The sequence below is a fragment of the Chiloscyllium punctatum genome, chromosome 25, assembly GCF_047496795.1.
Source record: "Chiloscyllium punctatum isolate Juve2018m chromosome 25, sChiPun1.3, whole genome shotgun sequence".
Taxonomy (NCBI): Eukaryota; Metazoa; Chordata; class Chondrichthyes; order Orectolobiformes; family Hemiscylliidae; genus Chiloscyllium; species Chiloscyllium punctatum.
This window is the reverse complement of record NC_092763.1, coordinates 31478666-31497162: the sequence shown is the minus strand read 5'-3', so window position 1 is coordinate 31497162 and position 18497 is coordinate 31478666. Positions and strand designations below refer to the sequence as shown.

General features: G+C 38.8%; 1 protein-coding gene across 7 annotated transcripts in view; it reads left to right on the top strand.

Annotated features, from left to right (window-relative positions):
* znf711 (zinc finger protein 711) overlaps positions 1-18497 on the top strand; it is a 63233-nt gene that overhangs the window by 32164 nt on the left and 12572 nt on the right. For 3 of the 7 annotated variants that reach the window (XM_072594924.1, XM_072594920.1, XM_072594925.1), the window contains 3 exons: positions 1966-2064; positions 2664-3221; positions 14092-14250. In XM_072594924.1, the coding sequence (XP_072451025.1) occupies positions 1986-2064; positions 2664-3221; positions 14092-14250 (796 nt within the window). In that variant the 5' untranslated portion in view covers positions 1966-1985. Of the gene's footprint in view, positions 1-977; positions 1052-1965; positions 2065-2663; positions 3222-14091; positions 14251-18497 lie in introns of all 7 variants that reach the window. The other 4 variants (XM_072594921.1, XM_072594922.1, XM_072594923.1 and 1 more) reach the window with 3 other exon arrangements.

The following is an 18497-nucleotide window of genomic DNA, read 5'->3' as shown; positions in this document are numbered from 1 at the left end:
CAACTGAAGTGTCCCATTAAATCGCGTTCACCTGCTGATTCCATATACTCTATATCACAAAGACATTTTTAAAATTCCCCTTGCATAATATCACCTGTTCCTGTCCCTCTTGTAGGCCTTCTGTTACCCTGATCCAATCTTTTCTTACTTCCAGACATGATTATTCCAGATATGATTATTCCAGTGAGTTCATTGGAGGCCTGCTCAGCTATCACCCTTGTTTGTTGATTCTCATCCCTGTGTCCAGATCTTGTTACAGTCCTATCTGTCCTTGTTTCTGGAACTTCCTCCAGTCCTATGTCTCCACTTAGAATCCCAATCCTGTCACATTGTTCTGCCATTGGTGACCATGTATTTTCTAATGGACACAACCATCGATAGCATTCATCAACCTCCTTCATGCAAAGTAGGCTGCCTTTCCCTTAAAATCCTTTTTTAAAAAGATCTACCCCTTCTAATGTCTCCTTTTTTTTAAATATCCATTTTAGTCTCATTTATGCTTCTGAATTGCCATGGGACATCTTCCAATGAGATTATTCAAATTGTTGAATTGATAAAATTACTTGATGCTCAAAGCTTGCATAACCACCTTAATGTTTAAATTAGAACACTATCTTCAGCCCCATCCCTCAAATTGGCTGGGAATTTTTAATCTGTTGCTAGTTTCTGTAAAGATCATATAGCATCTTGAGGGTAAAGTGAATGTTCATGAAATATGAAGCCTCACAATTGTATTTTACAGGGAAAATGGACCTGCAAGCCTTTTCTTGTCTGACATTTTATAATTGGTTTTGTGTTAATTTTTTAAAAAAAAGATTAATTTCTTTTAATTTCTGTGATATAAGGTGTGAAATTTATTTATATTTTAAATATGATTTTACATTTTAGATTTTGAACTAGCAGGTGGGCTTTTGTCTATGTCTATGAAGGAGTTTAATGATTAGCTTCTAATATTTCCTGTTTCTGTGGTAATTTAGTTTTTATTTCAGTTTTAGAACACAGTATGCGGGATAGACTTCCTGGAGTGTCACAGGCCATTTTTTTTCATTGGGTGAGTTTTACAAGTGATCAGAGCAAACCGTTCTACACTAGACATCAGTTGAAGGATCTGCAAATTTTTTTTCTGGTTTAGAGAAAACACTCATAGCTTGAAGAAAGTACTTTTGATTTCAGTTTTGCAGAATACGTGACAGGAGCTAAATGTGTAAAACACTTGCTCCAGAAGACATGAGATAATTTAGGACTGTGGATAAATAGGTTAGCTTCGAGTAAGGAATTTTAGTTTGGAGGTACCAAATCAAAAGTATTTGGTTAAAATCCTGAAAGTTGTATTTGAACCTGAGAATACCATTCCAAAAAAAGTAGATTTTTATAGCAGAGGGCAGAACATCAGTCACAGGACATGGAGACTTGCTGGAGATGTTGTGGTTGATCTCCTTTATAGAAATGTTCAAAACATGAAAGGTTTTGATAGTTGGAATAAGGAATGGGATGCTTTTTGTGACAAACAGTTGGTCAGCGTGGATGTGAAGTGATTGATAAAAGAGTGGTGGTGAAATTAGAAAACTTTGTTTGTTTACACAGCAAGTATGCTGTTGGAAGGTTGGTGAATGCAGACTTAATAGTGGCATTCAAAAGAGAATTTGACACATACTTGAAGGGAAATCATTAATAGGGTTATTGAGAAAGAGATTGAGATTAAGTGGAAAGCCTTACCAAAGAAACAGACACACTGTTGAATGACCTTTTATGAACTTGTGCTCGGAGTTAAATAGTGCATGTACTAGAAGTTCTTTGGTATTGGTCACTTTCTTCTAATCTGTGGATCAAGAATTGCTATGACAGCCATAATGGAACATATTTGTTACTTAAGAAGGTATTTACTTGAATTCTCTATTTCTGTTCATGAAAACCTTTTAAAATGATTACTTGGTTTAGAAGCTAAATATTATATTTCCTGTTTAGATACTGATGAAAACTACATTATGGACCAAGGAGGGGGAGGACTTGAGTTACATTCACAGGAGTCCAAAGTATCTCATACTATGATCATGCAAGACTTTAGTAAGTAGTTAACTCTTTGCACTACAAATTAGTAAAGTTAGTTTTATGTAGTATTATTCAATAATTGTTAACAAAAGATCACAGTATTATTTACTGGTTTATTTAAGTAGAGATTTAAAGGAAGATTCTAAAGTAACAAATTTGGGGCTATTTCACCAACTTGAACCTACAATCAGGTAGAGTCCTAACCTGACAATTTCACAAATTTAATACAAAGTGAAATAACATTACTAGGCTATTGCATGTCATGAACAGAAAGAATATGGATATGTGGTCAATTAAATTTTAGCCAATTTGGGCGTATCAGCTACTATTTTACTTAGGCAGGTGAGAGAATTAATTTGTGCATATAATTGCAGGTGAATTGTCTAGTCAGTAACTTAAATTACGCTGTTCTGTTGAATTTAACCAGCTCTCTGCTTTGGCTTTTCAGCAACTATATATGATCATGATTCAGTGCATGTGTGTATTTGTGGGTATAAGATGTATATGCACTATGTCTCATGCAACTTGGCCTCAGAAGAAATATAATCAGAATTATTTCAATTAATAGAAATGTTATTAAATGGCACAATAATAATCTATTGTTTGTATTACAGTGACTGGAATGGCTGGCGCTGCCCATGTTGATGGTGATCACATTGTTGTATCTGTACCTGATGCAGTGCTGGTCTCTGATGTCACTGAAGAAGAAGTTACACTAGGACATGGTCTCACAACTAATATTCATGAAGTTGTACAAGGTCCAGATATTATAGCTGAAAATGACGTTGTTACAGAAGGAGTGATTGTCTCAGATTCAGTACTAGAGACGAATGTTACTATGGAAGAAGACTTGAACACCAGTTCAGTTCCTGACCATGTTCTAGCTTCTGATCTTATAACTGAGACTGTTGGTGTTCCAGATCAAGTGCTCGTGTCAGACCTTGTATCAGTACAGGATGAGGAGCATTTTGAGCATGTGGTTCAGGATTCAGTAACAGATGTTCTCTCACCTGGAATGGTCTCAGAAGAGGTTATGGAAGTAGATGCTGTTTCAGAGACTGTGATTCAAAACCATGATTTAGTAGTTCAAAATCACGAGACTGTTTCTGACCCACCTATTGAAGCCCGAGTGGAAGGAAAGGATGCATCTGAGGATTTCTTAATGATATCCTGTAAGTAACAATTTACAATGTGGCTTTTGTGTTTAGTTATTGGAAATTAAATTTTGTATAGTCTGTCCACAGTGCCTTCTGATTTAAAGAAAAATGCAGTGCCACATTTCTAATAATAGACAACTTAAAAATAAATTATAACATTTCTACAGTGTTTTAAATAATGATTTAAGCCAAAAGAGCTTTAATAGCTGAAAACTGCTATTTTTATGGTATTTTACCTCCAATAATGTATAATAAAAGAAAAATAAGTTAGTACTAATTTGTTATTTATATAGAAAATATTTCAGTGAAGCTGATTTTCTCGTAATCTCTTAATTGTGATATTGGCTGTTTCTGCACAAGATTTGTGGAAATTTTCTGTAAGCTTTTCTTATAGTTGAGTTCTGTTTTTTCCAATAATCACTTCCTTATGAACTGCTAACTCATGTTCTTGAAGCAGTTGTGGCCCTTCACTCTCTGTCTTTACTATGCGTCAGAACTGTCAATACTTACTTAAGTTGGAGTGCAAAAATTAGAGGTTGTCTTTCTCTTTTGTGATCCGACCAAGTAACTGCAGAAAATATGAAATTGTCTCTTGTCAACCTCTGAGGCAGGATAGCACTGTTTTCCTGGGCCTTTCATTTAGCAGTCTTCTTTGGGTAAGTATTTAGAATCTTTTCGAATCTTACTTAATTTTTGTGTTCAAGGTACATTTGATGCTTGGTTTTAAACTTTTCTAAGGTCTGCTTCATCTGTAACATTTCTGTATTTTGGGTTCTTTTTGCCTATTCTGAATATTGAGTTCCCAATTCAACAGTTCCCAATACTCTTGAATATTGAGTTCCCAATTTTGGTCACCCTGCAACAACATCTCCATAATAAGTTTAAAGTCCCATCATTTATTTTTATTCATATCATTAATTCATCCATCTTGTTACAAATGTTGCGTGTATTCACATAGAAAATGTTAACCTTTGAAATTTTACACTTATTACTTATTATTGCCCTAATTTTTCCTGCACCCTTCTTATATTTTCTGTCCTTTCCTGTCTCACCTTTTGATTATTGTTCACCTCATTACCCTGACCTCTGCTGTCACATTTATCATTGTTTTTTTTCCACTTCCCATCCCAGCAACAGTTTTCTTTCCCCAGTACTGGTGCCAGTGCACCTAAACTGGAAGGAGGTTTTTCCCATATCAGTCCTTAAAACACACATTTACCCCTCTCATCTTATTTACCTGAAGCCAATTTGGAAATGGCTTAGGTAGTAATTCACTGTTATTACCTTCATGGCTCTGCTGTTTAATTTAGCCCCAAACTACTCTTAATCCTTCAGCAGACACTCTTTCCTGGCCTTATCCAATTGTTGTGATTTACATAGGTATGTCCTCTCCCATTTCAAATTTCTCTCCAGCCCTAAGTAGATGTCGTGAACCCAGTCTCTGCATCCCTCTTTGGTAACGAACTACTCTCCTAGAGAAGAAATTCTTCAACTTCGTTTTAAATGGGCAACCCTTATTTTGAAATAATGCTGTCAGATCTTAGACTCTCCTGAAAGGGGAAATAACCTCTGCATCTACTATGTCAAGCTCCCTAAGAATCTTTTAAATTTCAAATAAGGTCTCCTCTCGTTCTTTTTAATTTTGGTGTGTACAAGCCCGACCGTCTAACCTGTCTCCATAAGAAAATCCCTCCATACCTCGGATCAACCTTCTCTGGACTGCCTCCACTACCAGTATATCTTTCCTTAGGTAAGGAGAACAAAACTGTTCATTTGACTAGTGTATATTTTTATAGTACAGTTTTAGCAAAACCTCTCCATGCTGTATTCTCTTTGAAATAAAGATTGACAATCCATTTACTTTCTCTATTACCTGCTGAACTTGAGTGCATTTTGTGATACATATGCAATGACCCCCATATCTCTGTGCTGCAGCTTTCAAAAGTCTTTCTCTATTTTAAATCATAATCTCTTTTCATTTTTGCTTAAGTATTTTTCTTCATCTTTAACTATGCTATGCTTTACTACTACTACTATTATTATTATTATTATTATTATTATTATTATTATTATTATTATTACTACAACATTTTTCTTTTTTCCTGAACTTGAGTGGCAGCCTGTGCCATTACCTATAGTGGGAGTAAGAACTTCAGACCTATTGGACAAAGGCAATGGCTGAGGTCCCTCCAAAGCTATATTGTGGAGCCCCATTACTGGCCTGTTCACAACTATATCTTCCTGTTCCTGACCATGGACCACATTTGATATAATTAACTAAGTAGTGTGACTGCCTCCTGTAACATGTCCAGGTTTCTCTCCCACTCCCTGATGTGTCAGTGTCCAAGGTTTGAACTCCAGCTCATTAACTCTGAAGTGACATTCTTCAAAGACTTGCTGTGGAGGTGGTCACAGTGGTGCCCACTGGCTTACACATACTACAGCTGCAAAACATCGCCTGCCTAACCATCTTTATTTAATTAATTAAATTGGATATTAAATATATTAAGAAATGTTTTTAATTATGCACTTTCTCTGCAGAAAAGTCTTTTGAATTAAACCACCTGGCCAATAAAAAGAGACACAAATTCTCACCAGTCATGTTCTTGTTTTCTAGTGACATTGCATTTGTTTGAAGGAGCACTCTGCCTTTTATCTCTCTGTACTGCCCTTCTCGCACAAGTCCACTCTTCTCTTTATGGAGCTACTGTCCCTACTCTCTTCCGCTGTTTCAGAAGTTGCAACCTTGCTTTGTCACCCATTCCTTATGAATCTGTTGACTGTCTCTCTCTCTCTCACTCACTCACTCACTCACAACACTCATACACTCACACACACAAAAACACACGCACAAAAATACTCTTTCTCTCTCACTGACTTCTTTATACTGATAACTGTCTGCATCTTCTTTTCTCTTGTTCTATTAGTTGCTGGTCACGGTTTCTCAGTCCTCCTTTCTCCTGCTTCTGCCAAATATGATGGCCAGTTGTGCTGCAGAAACTGAAAAAAAGGACTTTATTAATCCAAATAAAGTCTTTTTCCTATCTTGCCCATGATGTCAATGTGCTGAATTCATCTGAAAGGTCGAAATAATCTGATGTTTCTGTGTACCTGAAATCATCCAATGGATCTCTTGTATCCCTTAGTCTGTTTTAATTTTCAGCGTTGATGCTGCAACTCTGACATCCCATCTGGATGGGCTGAATGAGCAGATGGGATTTTGTAATGACTGTGGTGACACTGTGTTCCTTCCCATGTTTTCTGCCAGCAGACCTTCTGTTTCCATTTAATTGCTATCTCGAAGTATAGCTGTACTCTGCAATCATCTAATACCTGCTGTACAGCTGAATAGTTGTTGTTTTCCCGGCTGCAAGCTTATATTTTTTTCCCATTTTCATGTCCTGAATGTTTTGTTGATTTGTCTTTGGAGCTCATCATCCTAACACAACCTCTCCCACATTTACCATATCTGGCCACTGATCCATGTACTCTGCAGCAGTTTTGCCCATGCATACCTTATCTGTGTAACTGGTCTTATATTTTACTGCATTGTGGTACTTCCCTGGTTACCCTGGCTGACAAAGGTCCCCTACCTTCTATGGTCCCTTCCCCCAAGAATTAATTTGCAGTCTGATCGCCTCCGGTGTCCTTCTCTCTGTCTGCTGTGAAGTTATTTTGGTCTTTTTGTATGTTGGAGCTTCTGTCTCAACTGTGGGCTTTTGATGGACAATGTTTTTCTTTTCTTTGCCTGAGTTCATGGCTGCTTATGTTAAGAATAACAGAATACATGGATTGGTGAGCAAGAGTCTGACTGAGATCCTAAATGCTCAAGTCCTAGTTCCCTCTTGTTGTGCTACATACATGCTATTCTTAGAGTAAACATACAGCCAACTAACCCTCCCACCATAATCTATCCTGAGCATCTAGATGTATCCTCTCAACTATCTGTTTAATTACACCCACTCCAATGTCTTTGTGAATGTAGAACAATACAGTACAAGAATTGACCCTTCAGCCCACCATCAGGGATTTTGTATTTAATTATATTGCTCAGTGTATACAGCTTTTATGGTGAAAGATATGGCTGAGCCAGGATACTTCAAACTTGGAATCATTGCTGGTGTTTTGTGCTGTATTCTTTTGGCCACACAGCCCAAGATCCTATTTCTGTCTTTATGTCTCACCTGTTGAATTCATGAATATGTTCTAAGCCCTCTTCTGCGTCGTGACTTGTAGAATAATGTTGTATAACTTGTATTGCCACTTCATAATTTCTCAAAATATAGGTTTTGACTTTATGCATTCTAAATGACTACCATCTATCAGCCCAGTTTCTCAATCTAGGACCTTATGCACTTAACCAGCTTGTGGACTGTTGGTCTCTTTTAGGTTGTTATTGAGCAAGTTTGGACTTTTTGTTTTGTTTTGTTTTCATTCTTTACTCCCAAGTCAATTAGATACAAAAAAAAGCAGTGACTTCAATACTGATCTATAGGACATCCCATTAATTACTTGCTTCCTTGCTGATCTAATTCCATAGATGACAAATAATCCACCGTATCTGTTTCAGTCGTTTTGTTTTTAAATTCACTTGAGAAACACCTCACCTACCCTTTTACAATTTTGCACTACGTGAAAAATTAGTCTAGTTGTTGAAATCTATGTGATCGCCCTATCCACAAAGTTTGTTATTGCTTCCAAAAACTGAGGACTCCTTTGAAAGTTTAGATTAAGGCACATTATGTTCAATCTTGTAAGTGCTTGAGAATACAATATGCTTTTCTTTTATTTCTTCTCTCCTTGTGTCTTATTGTTTTGGTGCATTTCTTTCATCCTTTTTTATATTTTTGAGCTTAATTGCTCTTCTAATGAATTGTAGAGTGTTAGCACATGCTTATTTGTCTCTGTCATTATGTAAAATTTGCAGAACAATAAGGACACAAATAATGAACCTTGTGTACTGAATTTCATGAAGACTTCATAACTTGTCTAATTTATTTTAAACAAAGTTAGTCTTAAGTGAGCAAGTATATAGTTTCAGGACAACTATTGAGTAAAACCTCTAGCTGATGAAATCATTTAAAAATATTTTTTTCCTCCAAACTTGGAGTAAAGTTATTTAAAATGTACATAAGGATCTGTAAGTCGGCATATTTTTTGACCAAACAATACACATTCATCCCAAAAAAATGTCTGTGCAATATTTCTTTCATTTTCCCTCCTGGCCATTCTGTGCCCATATCACTAAGGAACTTCAGGCTTAGTAAGCCCAGTAGTGAGAGGCAACCTTCATCCTTAATGTCAGAACAGGAGAATTGAATGCAACCTTTTAAACGTGAAAGCATAATTGCTAACCTACTGTACCACCCAGAATTTTTTTTTAACTTTTTGATTTTATATAGGATTAATAGTCAGGTTTACAACAATCAATGAACTCTCTAGTCAGGCCGTGATTTCACTTTTCTCTCCTAGGATATTTAATCATAAATTTTTAACAGAAAAGTGTTTTTTGTTGTTATGCTACAGAATGTAATTTATATTTTGTTGAGAACTGTATAATAAGAGGCACAATATAGTGATATGTGGAGGTGTACAAAATTGACCTTTTTGCTTTAAGGGATTTGACTTGAATACAATTCAGCTTGATTATGTTAACTTATTCAGCCTCTGGTTACTATACAAATCGTAAACTGATCTAATTTGAACTCTATCAGTCAATTTCTTTGGGAGTCTAATATGGAACTGTTTGTGTTGAGCAAAATATTCATGTTACACCAGCATCATTGAACATTTCAAGGTGGTTGATGGTTGAAAGTAGCCCAGTTGACCTAGTATATTTGAATTTCAGAAACCATTTGACAAGATACTGTATGCTAAATTGATTTGTAAAATTGAACTCTTCGGAATTAACATGCAGACTAGATAAGGAATTGGTTGCACCAGAAGAATAACAGCAGCCAGAGCTTCTGAGTATTACAAGCAGGTTTTTGAAGCTAATTCTGTTTCATTTTAAAGGTTTATGATATTGACATTTCATAAAATATGTAGAATCCCATTTCCGTTCATGTAAAAATGTCAAGACACTGTGAAAAATACAATCAAAACCTGTGACTTCTGCCACCAAGAAGACAAAGGGCTGCGGACACACAGGAGCACCACCGCCTGCAAGTTGCCCACATGCATTCCCTCACCAGAATCTGGAACAATTCCTGTCTCAGCACCTTTGGTATAGATGCATCACTAAAGGTAGCTCACTACTACCCTCTCAGCTGCATTTAGAGATAGCTGCAACCTCTGACCTTGCCAGTGACACCCACATCCCATGGATGACGAAAGAAAAATTAGTGTTTAAAAAAAAAAATCCCTTTTATGACAGTACTTTGAATAGACACCTTAAATTCTGGAATGCGATTACAAAATGACAACTACTTGAGATGTGTTTTCTTCCCACAAGTTTATAGTAGGAATTTTTTTACTGTAGTTCCTGTTTAGCAGTAATATGTTTCTCTTCCTGTTGGATTCATGTACTTGGGGAAATTGGGACCTAAACATTTTTTCTTATGCTAAGAACATAAACAATAACAAGTAAAACAGGACATTGGCAGTTAGGAAAAAACTTTACAAAATATTAATTTGGAGATCATGCTTGAGTAACAATGCAAAATAATATTTTCGAGGATATTGCAAATGGGGAAGCTATACACTTTAAGAGCAATAGAAAGGATTGGAGTACTGGTGACTGAAGATCTAAGTAGTAAATAGAAAGTTAAGGCACAAGCAGAACTGTTGAATGATAATGTATTTACAGATTCTGCAGTTTGTGGCAGACTCAATGAATTGTTTGTGCCAATTCTGAGAGGAGAGCTAGACAAATCTCTATCGTTAGAAATGATGCACATGGATTGCTGCAGTTCAACAAGGCAGCTCGCTACCAAATTCTCAAGGACAATTAGCAATGTGACATTAATGGCTGGCATGCCAGTGACACCCACATCCCAGGAGAGAATAACAAAAACTGTAGTGTATGCAAAGGATAGTGAAGCTCTTTCATGGGATATTGATTGCACCATAGAATCTTTAAAAAAATTAAAACAAGAAGTTATGATGCTGCATTTGATATTTTTGATACTCTTTAAACATTGGAGAAGTAGTTGAGCTTTGGATTGATGGCAAATGTAATTCTGATGTTAACAAAAATGAAGACATGAATCTAGTGGATCACTTCACACATCCATAATATTAACTAAACTTTTGGGCATTTTATTCATACCAATGAATGTTTTAAAGTACATTCCAAGGTTAGAGGGAGTAACCAAGTAGGTTTAGAAGTAATAGACCGGGGCATACAAATATGCAGAAATTAAGTTAGTGGAGCAAGGTAATCCAGGTAGAAGGAATTCACTTGAATTTTCAGATGTTTGATATTATTCTTGATTTAAGTTTTAAGCAAGATATAGTAGGCTAGTAAAGATAGAGTTGTCTCAGTGTTTTGAAAACCAGCCTGAACACACATGAGGCAGATTGAATGTATTTTGCTTAGCACTAAAGAATGGTGTTTGCCATTCATTGTGCTTTTAGATACCCATAGGAGTTTTGTGGGATTTTGCATGGCAATTTACAGTCACCTGGAGTCTGAAACAGCACGGCCCCCTTCTGCAAAGGATCTGGGACTTGTGAACAGAGCAAGCAACAGCATGTCTCTTCAGTCCAGCAGATTGAAAGATGCAAATCAAGGCATGCACAGTCAAAACCAGAAAGTGTAAGTTTAGATAATTTAATGTTTAAACAAAAAAAAGTTAAATAGAGAATGAAAGATTGATTGAAAGAAAGATAAGAATTAAAAAGCAAAAATCTATAAATCTCAAACAATAGTTCAAAATTGAAGGAATAAGACTCCAGACTTTCGTTTCCAGTAGTAGTGAAATTGTTTGTTATTAATGAAGATTTAAAATGTTCAAATTAATTTATACTTAAATGGACAAGCCATAACTCTGGCACATTTGTAGCAAAGCTTATGGTGGAAGCATGATAAATTGGACAACAGCTGCAAGTTTGGACATTGAAAGTTGCTGTCCAATTTCACTCAACAATAGTAAGGGTTCGTAGTCTTACTGTTATTCCTACCACAAAATCCAAGCCAATGAAAAGTGCCTGCTTGATTTCTTTTACTATATCATAATGCACCCACTTATTATCGTTTTGGGGAACAATGGCCCAAAGTAGTGGAAGGAATCACTGGTTGATTATCAGCCCATTCGACTGCTTCATGAATGTATTTTGTGTGGCCAACAGGCTCTGGTGGGCATATGAACTTGGAGCTTTTGTTGAACCTGGAGAGGTAGGGTCACGACCATTGTGCTATATGGCCTCTGTTAGGTCTTCCCATTACTCCTACTGCAAAATCCAAAACAATGAAAAGAACTCAAGAGAAAATGTGACCAGAACCCTTACTATTTACAATATTAGGACAAGGTGTGAATTGCATGACATTTTTTAGCAGCACCTAGATCTCTTTATAAATTGAGTAGAAATAAGATAAGTATTATCTTTAGAGAGACTTAAATATAAGGCACTTGCTGATATAAGGTTAATGTGAATAAATGTAATACTGCATCACGGCACAGGTAGCAGTCATTGTGCATAATATGGAAATGTTTTTGTCGAAGACCACCCTAAAATGATTCACATGATTATTAATCAAATTAAGTACTAAATTGGTTGGTGTGAGGCAATTATTCACATTCACAAACCAGATGCTGGTCTTCATTCAAATGACATTGGTTGCAAATCAGAGCATGTTAGTCTGAAAAGTAATGAGATCTATTCAGGACCATTTGACTAATTTAACTAATTGAAGTTATGGTTTGGCTGCCTTAACCCAAACATTTGGGCGGCACAGTGGTTAGCACTGCTGCCTCACAGCGCCAGAGACCTGGGTTCAATTCCCACCTCAGGCAACTGTCTGGAGTTTGCACATTCTCCCCGTGTCTGTGTGGGTTTCCTCCGGGTGCTCCGGTTTCCTCCCACAGTCCAAAAATGTGCAGGTTAGGTGAATGGGCCATGCTAAATTGCCCGTAATGTTAGATGTGGGGGAATGTATCTGGGTGGGTTGCTCTTCGGAGGGTCAGTGTGGGCTTGTTGGGCTGAAGGGCCTGTTTCCACACTGTAAGTAATCTAATCTAATTATATTCAAAATGTCAATTGAGCCAATGACCAAGATTATTACTATGCCTTGGGGACAAAGTCCTGAAATATAGTTTGAATAATAGAACTTTGTTGAAGGTGCCTTTTGAAATAATAATAATTATGGATGAATTGGAAGTAAGCAAGCTATTCACTTTGGTCAGTGAGCATGTAACACAAGGATACCAGAATAAAATTGAGAAGGATCAACAAGGGTAGACAGAGAATTTCTTTTCTTGATGGACAGAATGCCCTTTCCCATAGATGTGATGTTAACTGCAAATGTGTGATGATGTATTAGCAAAAAGTGTTCCTTGGATTTTTCTTTTTAGTACTCCTTTTAGACATTTAATATTCTTCCTTTAGATTTTTATACTCCATTCCACATCCAGGAAACATGTAGGTGGCTTGCTCCCAGGCTTCTGCCAATGCTGGCTTGATCTGGCTATCAGGACGTGAGTGATAGCAGCTTGCGGTGGCCTCTGTTTAACTTCCTGTAGGCATCAACCCCTGATGGCATGACTGAGATTGGGAAATTACCATGTTGGAATCATGGCTGCAGATACTAGTTTCCCCCCACCCAACCACTGATATTGCACTTATTGTTTTTGATGGTGATAGTTTTTTTTTCATTATAAGCTACTTTGGCCTTGATTTTGATTGTATAAATCATATAATCTTTTGTACTTTTTGTAGACATGTCTTTAACAATGGTAAGATGTACAGTGTTTGCACATAATCACTGATTTGACATTTACAAGTCAGTCAACAGAACTGAAAGTAGAAAATAATATTTTGAATAGAATAACCTTTCAAGGGATTTTTATGCAGAATATTTTTTCAAAATTTGGAAATATAAGTTTTGCTGTTACATACAAAATGTAATGGGGAGACTGCAGGCAGCTGTAAATCAACTAAAATCATTTTGTTTAAAATAAATTACTTATTAATTAGCTGTTAACAAGTCAGATTGCTATTAAATCTTCAGTCTAAAGAAATATTGTGATGGAGCCTAAATTTGATATTGTTACTTATTAAACTCCATAGTTTTCACCTACATACTGCGGATATATCCCTCTATAATGATTTTTGTTCAAATCCAGAGTCTATCGTTGTCATAAGCAAAAATAATTTTTTTCACAGTTTAAAGCATGTGGTCTTAGGTGACAATAATATTATACTTTGAAAAGTGTTATTTAGATGGCAACTTATTATTAATTTGAAGAAAACATTTTTAAAAAGTTTTTAAAATTTTCATTAATGTTTTCTTGGTTTCACCTTTTTCAATTGATCTATTTTAATATTTATGTGCAATTAATGTTCATAGTATTGAAACAGTTACTAAGCCTAGCATTATTAGATTATTGAACCAACATACAGGGTTTGAATGGCAACATTCACAAATGTTTCACTGATAAAATGAGTTCCCATATATAGCTTGGTTCAGAAAACCAGCTCAGTTGATGTTGGTGGTGTTCATTCTCTGTTAGTTGCTAGTACAGATCCCCTAATTTCACATCTGCTTGGTTTTTGTAGCTCTTGGTTAATAATTTGTGAATAAGTTTTAGCATATGATTTGTCATGATTCCATAATGGAGGTATAATTTAAACTCGATGCCAGTTTGTCCAACAGCTTGTAAAAGATTTATTGACCTCTAAGTTTCTGATGTGTTATAACAGTTCCTATAACTGTTTTATTCAGTAGGTGATGTTGGAGAGAAGCTGGACCAGATGGGAGATGCACCAATAAAAATAAGCACTGATATTGAGCAAGATGATTCTTCCAAAGAAGATGGGTTTGGAGCTGAGGTCATCAAAGTGTATATTTTTAAAGCTGAACCAGAAGATGATGTAGAAATAGGTAAATATTAAGGTTTAATAGTGTATGCAATTCAATTTTTTTAATGAAGATACACAAACTGTTTCCTCTACTAATTTTACAATGAACCAAAGGTGAATCAAAAGCAGTGTGAAAACTTGACCGAATGCATTAAAAGGCTATTGGGCATATGAGCTAACAATAATTGGCCAAACTTTTATAACTATTTTAGCCAGAGTGGTGTGAAAAAATAAGCTCCACTGTTTCTTTATTAGAAACATTCATACTTATGTCTGGATTCTTCCCTAATTTTAATGGACACCAGAACTGAAATCCAGAATGCATTTATTTTCCACGGCACTGACCAGTCTCTATCATATGACATCTCTGGATGCTATTCCATACGGTGGTGAATGGGAAGGCTGATTGAAAGTTCAGGCCTGCAATTCTATTACAAGTACTAAATGATAACTGAAAGAACTGCAGATGCTGTAAATCAGAAACAAAAACAGAAATTGCTGGAAAAGCTCAGTAGGTCTGGCAGCATCTATGAAGAGAAATCAGAGTTAACGTTTTGGGTCTGGTGACCTTCCGCAGAACTGATGGTAGCTCTAAAAATGTCAGCTTATATGCAGAAGATAGGGTGAAAGGAATAAACAGTAGGTGGGGATAGAGCCCAAAGAGAGTGAACAGCAATTGGACAGACAAAGGAGTGAATAATGAATTGGATAAGAGGGTGAATAGTTGTTAATGGAGAAAAGCTTTTGCCCGAAACATCGATTTTCCTGCTCCTTGGATGCTGCCTGACCTACTGTGCTTTCCCAGCACCACTCTGATATAAACTCTGGTTTCCAGCATCTGCAGTTCTCACGTTTGCCATTAGACACTACCTATTGTTAACCACGATGTGTGATGTGTGGCATTGGGGGCTAGGACATGGGGAAAGTTCAAGCCCAAAAATTATTGAACTCGATATTGAGTTCAGAGGGTTGCAGGATCCCCATGTGGAAAATGAGGTGGTGTTCTTCCAGCTTGTGCTCAGCTTCAGTGGAATCCTGCAGCAAACCTGAGACAGAGATGTCGGCTAGGGAACAGGATGATGTATTAAAGTGGCAGGCAACTAGAAGCCTCAGGGTCATTTTTGTGGGCAGAACATAGGTGTTTTCTGAAGCATTGACCCCATCTATGCTTCATTTTCCTAATGTAGTAGAGACCACATTGTGAGCAGTGAATGCAGTAGACTGGATCAGAGTGGATGATCCACCTCGGCCACCTTCAGTAGACCCCAGCATTACAGATACCAATCTTCAACCAATTTGATTCACTCCACGTGATATCCAGAAACAGTTGGAAGCACTGGATCCTGCAAAGGATAGGGTCCTGACCACATTCTGGCAATAATATTGAAGACTTGTGTTCCAGAACTTGCCGCTCGCTTGTCCAAGCTCTTCCAGTACAGTTACCACACTGGTATCTGTCTGACAATGTGGAAAAATTGCCAAAGTCTGACCTGTGCATGAAAAGCAGGACAAATCCAATCTGGGGTGAAAATCAACGAGGTAAAAACAATGACTGCAGATGCTGGAAACCAGATTCTGGATTAGTGGTGCTGGAAGAGCACAGCAGTTCAGGCAGCATCCAAGTAGCTTCGAAATCGACGTTTCGGGCAAAAGCCCTTCATCAGGAATAAAGGCAGTGAGCCTGAAGCGTGGAGAGATAAACTAGAGGAGGGTGGGGGTGGGGAGAAAGTAGCATAGAGTACAATGGGTGAGTGGGGGAGGGGATGAAGGTGATAGGTCAGGGAGGAGAGGGTGGAGTGGATAGGTGGAAAAGGAGATAGGCAGGTAGGACAAGTCCAGACAAGTCATGGGGACAGTGCTGAGCTGGAAGTTTAGAACTAGGGTGAGGTGGGGGAAGGGGAAATGAGGAAACTATTGAAGTCCACATTGATGCCCTGGGGTTGAAGTGTTCCAAGGTGGAAGATGAGGCGTTCTTCCTCCAGGCGTCTGGTGTTGAGGGAGTGGCGGTGAAGGAGGCCCAGGACCTCCATGTCCTCGGCAGAGTGGGAGGGGGAGTTGAAATGTTGGGCCACAGGGCGGTGTGGTTGATTGGTGCGGGTGTCCCGGAGATGTTCCCTAAAGCGCTCTGCTAGGAGACACCCAGTCTCCCCAGTGTAGAGGAGACCGCATCGGGAGCAACGGATACAATAAAAGTTATTAGTGGATGTGCAAGTAAAACTTTGATGGATGTGGAAGGCTCCTTTAGGGCCTTGGATAGAGGTGAGGGAGAAGGTCTGGGCGCAAGTTTTACAGTTCCTGCAGTGGCAGGGGAAAGTGCCAGGATTGGAGGGTGGGTTGTAGGGGGACATGGACCTGACCAGGTAGTCACGGAGGGAACGGTCTTTGCGGAAGGCGGAAAGGGGTGGGGAGGGAAATATATCCCTGGTGGTGGGGTCTTTTTGGAGGTGGCGGAAATGTCGGCGGATGATTTGGTTTATGCGAAGGTTGGTAGGGTGGAAGGTGAGCACCAGGAGCGTTCTGTCCTTGTTACGGTTGGAGGGGTGGGGTCTGAGGGTGGAGGTGCGGAATGTAGACGAGATGCGTTGGAGGGCATCTTTAACCATGTGGGATGGGAAATTGCGGTTTCTAAAGAAGGAGGCCATCTGGTGTGTTCTGTGGTGGAACTGGTCCTCCTGGGAGCAGATCCGGCGGAGGCGGAGGAATTGGGAATACGGGATGGCATTTTTGCAAGAGGTAGGGTGGGAAGAGGTGTAATTCAGGTAGCTGTGGGAGTTGGTGAGTTTGTAAAAAAATGTCAGTGTCAAGTCGGTCGTCATTAATGGAGATGGAGAGGTCCAGGAAGGGAAGGGAGGTGTCAGAGATGGTCCAGGTAAATTTAAGGTCAGGGTGGAATGTGTTGGTGAAGTTGATGAATTGCTCAACCTCCTCGCGGGAGTATGAGGTGGCACCAATGCAGTCATCAATGTAGCGGAGGAAGAGGTGGGGAGTGGTGCCGGTGTAATTTCGGAAGATCAACTGCTCTACGTAGCCAACAAAGAGACAGGCATAGCTGGGGCCCATATGTGTGCCCATGGCTACCCCTTTGGTCTGGAGGAAGTGAGAGGATTCAAAGGAGAAATTGTTAAGGGTGAGGACCAGTTTGGCCAAACGAATGAGAGTGTTGGTGGAAGGGTACTGTTGGGGACGTCTGGAGAGGAAAAAACGGAGGGCTTGGAGGCCCTGGTCATGGCGGATGGAGGTGTAGAGGGATTGGATATCCATGGTGAAGATGAGGCGTGGGGCCAGGGAAACGGAAGTCTTGGAGGAGGTGGAGGGCGTGGGTGGTGTCTCGAATGTATGTGGGGAGTTCCTGGACGAGGGGGGATTGGACAGTGTCGAGGTAGGCAGAGATGAGTTTAGTGGGGCAGGAGCATGCTGAGACAATGGGTCGGCCAGGGTGGTCAGGCTTGTGGATCTACCAACCCACCTGTCTACTGTCGATCACCAGTAAATCGATGGAAGGTGTCATCAACAGTGCTATCAAGCAGCATCAACTCAGCAATAACCTGTTCGGTGACACCCAGTTTGGGTTCTGCCAGACCTCAGTACAGCCTTGGTTCAAACCTGGACAAAAGAACTGAATTCCAGAGGTGAAGTGAGAGTGACATCAAGACTGCATTCGACCAAATGTGGCATCACGGAGCCCTAGCAAAACTGGAATCAATGGGTATCGGGGGAAAACTCTCCAGTGATTAGAGTCATACCTGGCACAAAGGAAGGTTGTAGTTATTAGAGGTCAGTCGTTGAGCTCGTCAGGGTAATGTCGTCGGCCCAACCATCTTCAGCTGCTTCATCAATGACCTTCCCTCCATCATAATGCCAGTATTAGATTGTGCAATCATTGGTGAACAATGTTCAGCACCGTTGCAAGTCCTCAGACACTGAAGCAGTCTGTATCCAAATGCAAAAACATCTGGACAATATTAAGACTTGGGCTGGCCAGTGGCAAGTAACATTCGTGCCACACAAATGCCAGGCTATGACCATCACCAACAAGAGATAATCTAATCACTGCCCTTTGACATTCAATGGTGTCATCACCACGATCAACATCCTGGTAGTTATCATTGATCAAAAACTCAACTGGACACATCACATAAATGCAGTGGTTACAAGAGCAGGTCTGAGACTAGGAATACTGTGGCAAGTAACTCTCACCTCCTGACTTCCTAGAGTCTGTGCACGATTTTCAAGGCACAAGTCAGGAGTGTGATGGAATACTCCCCGCTT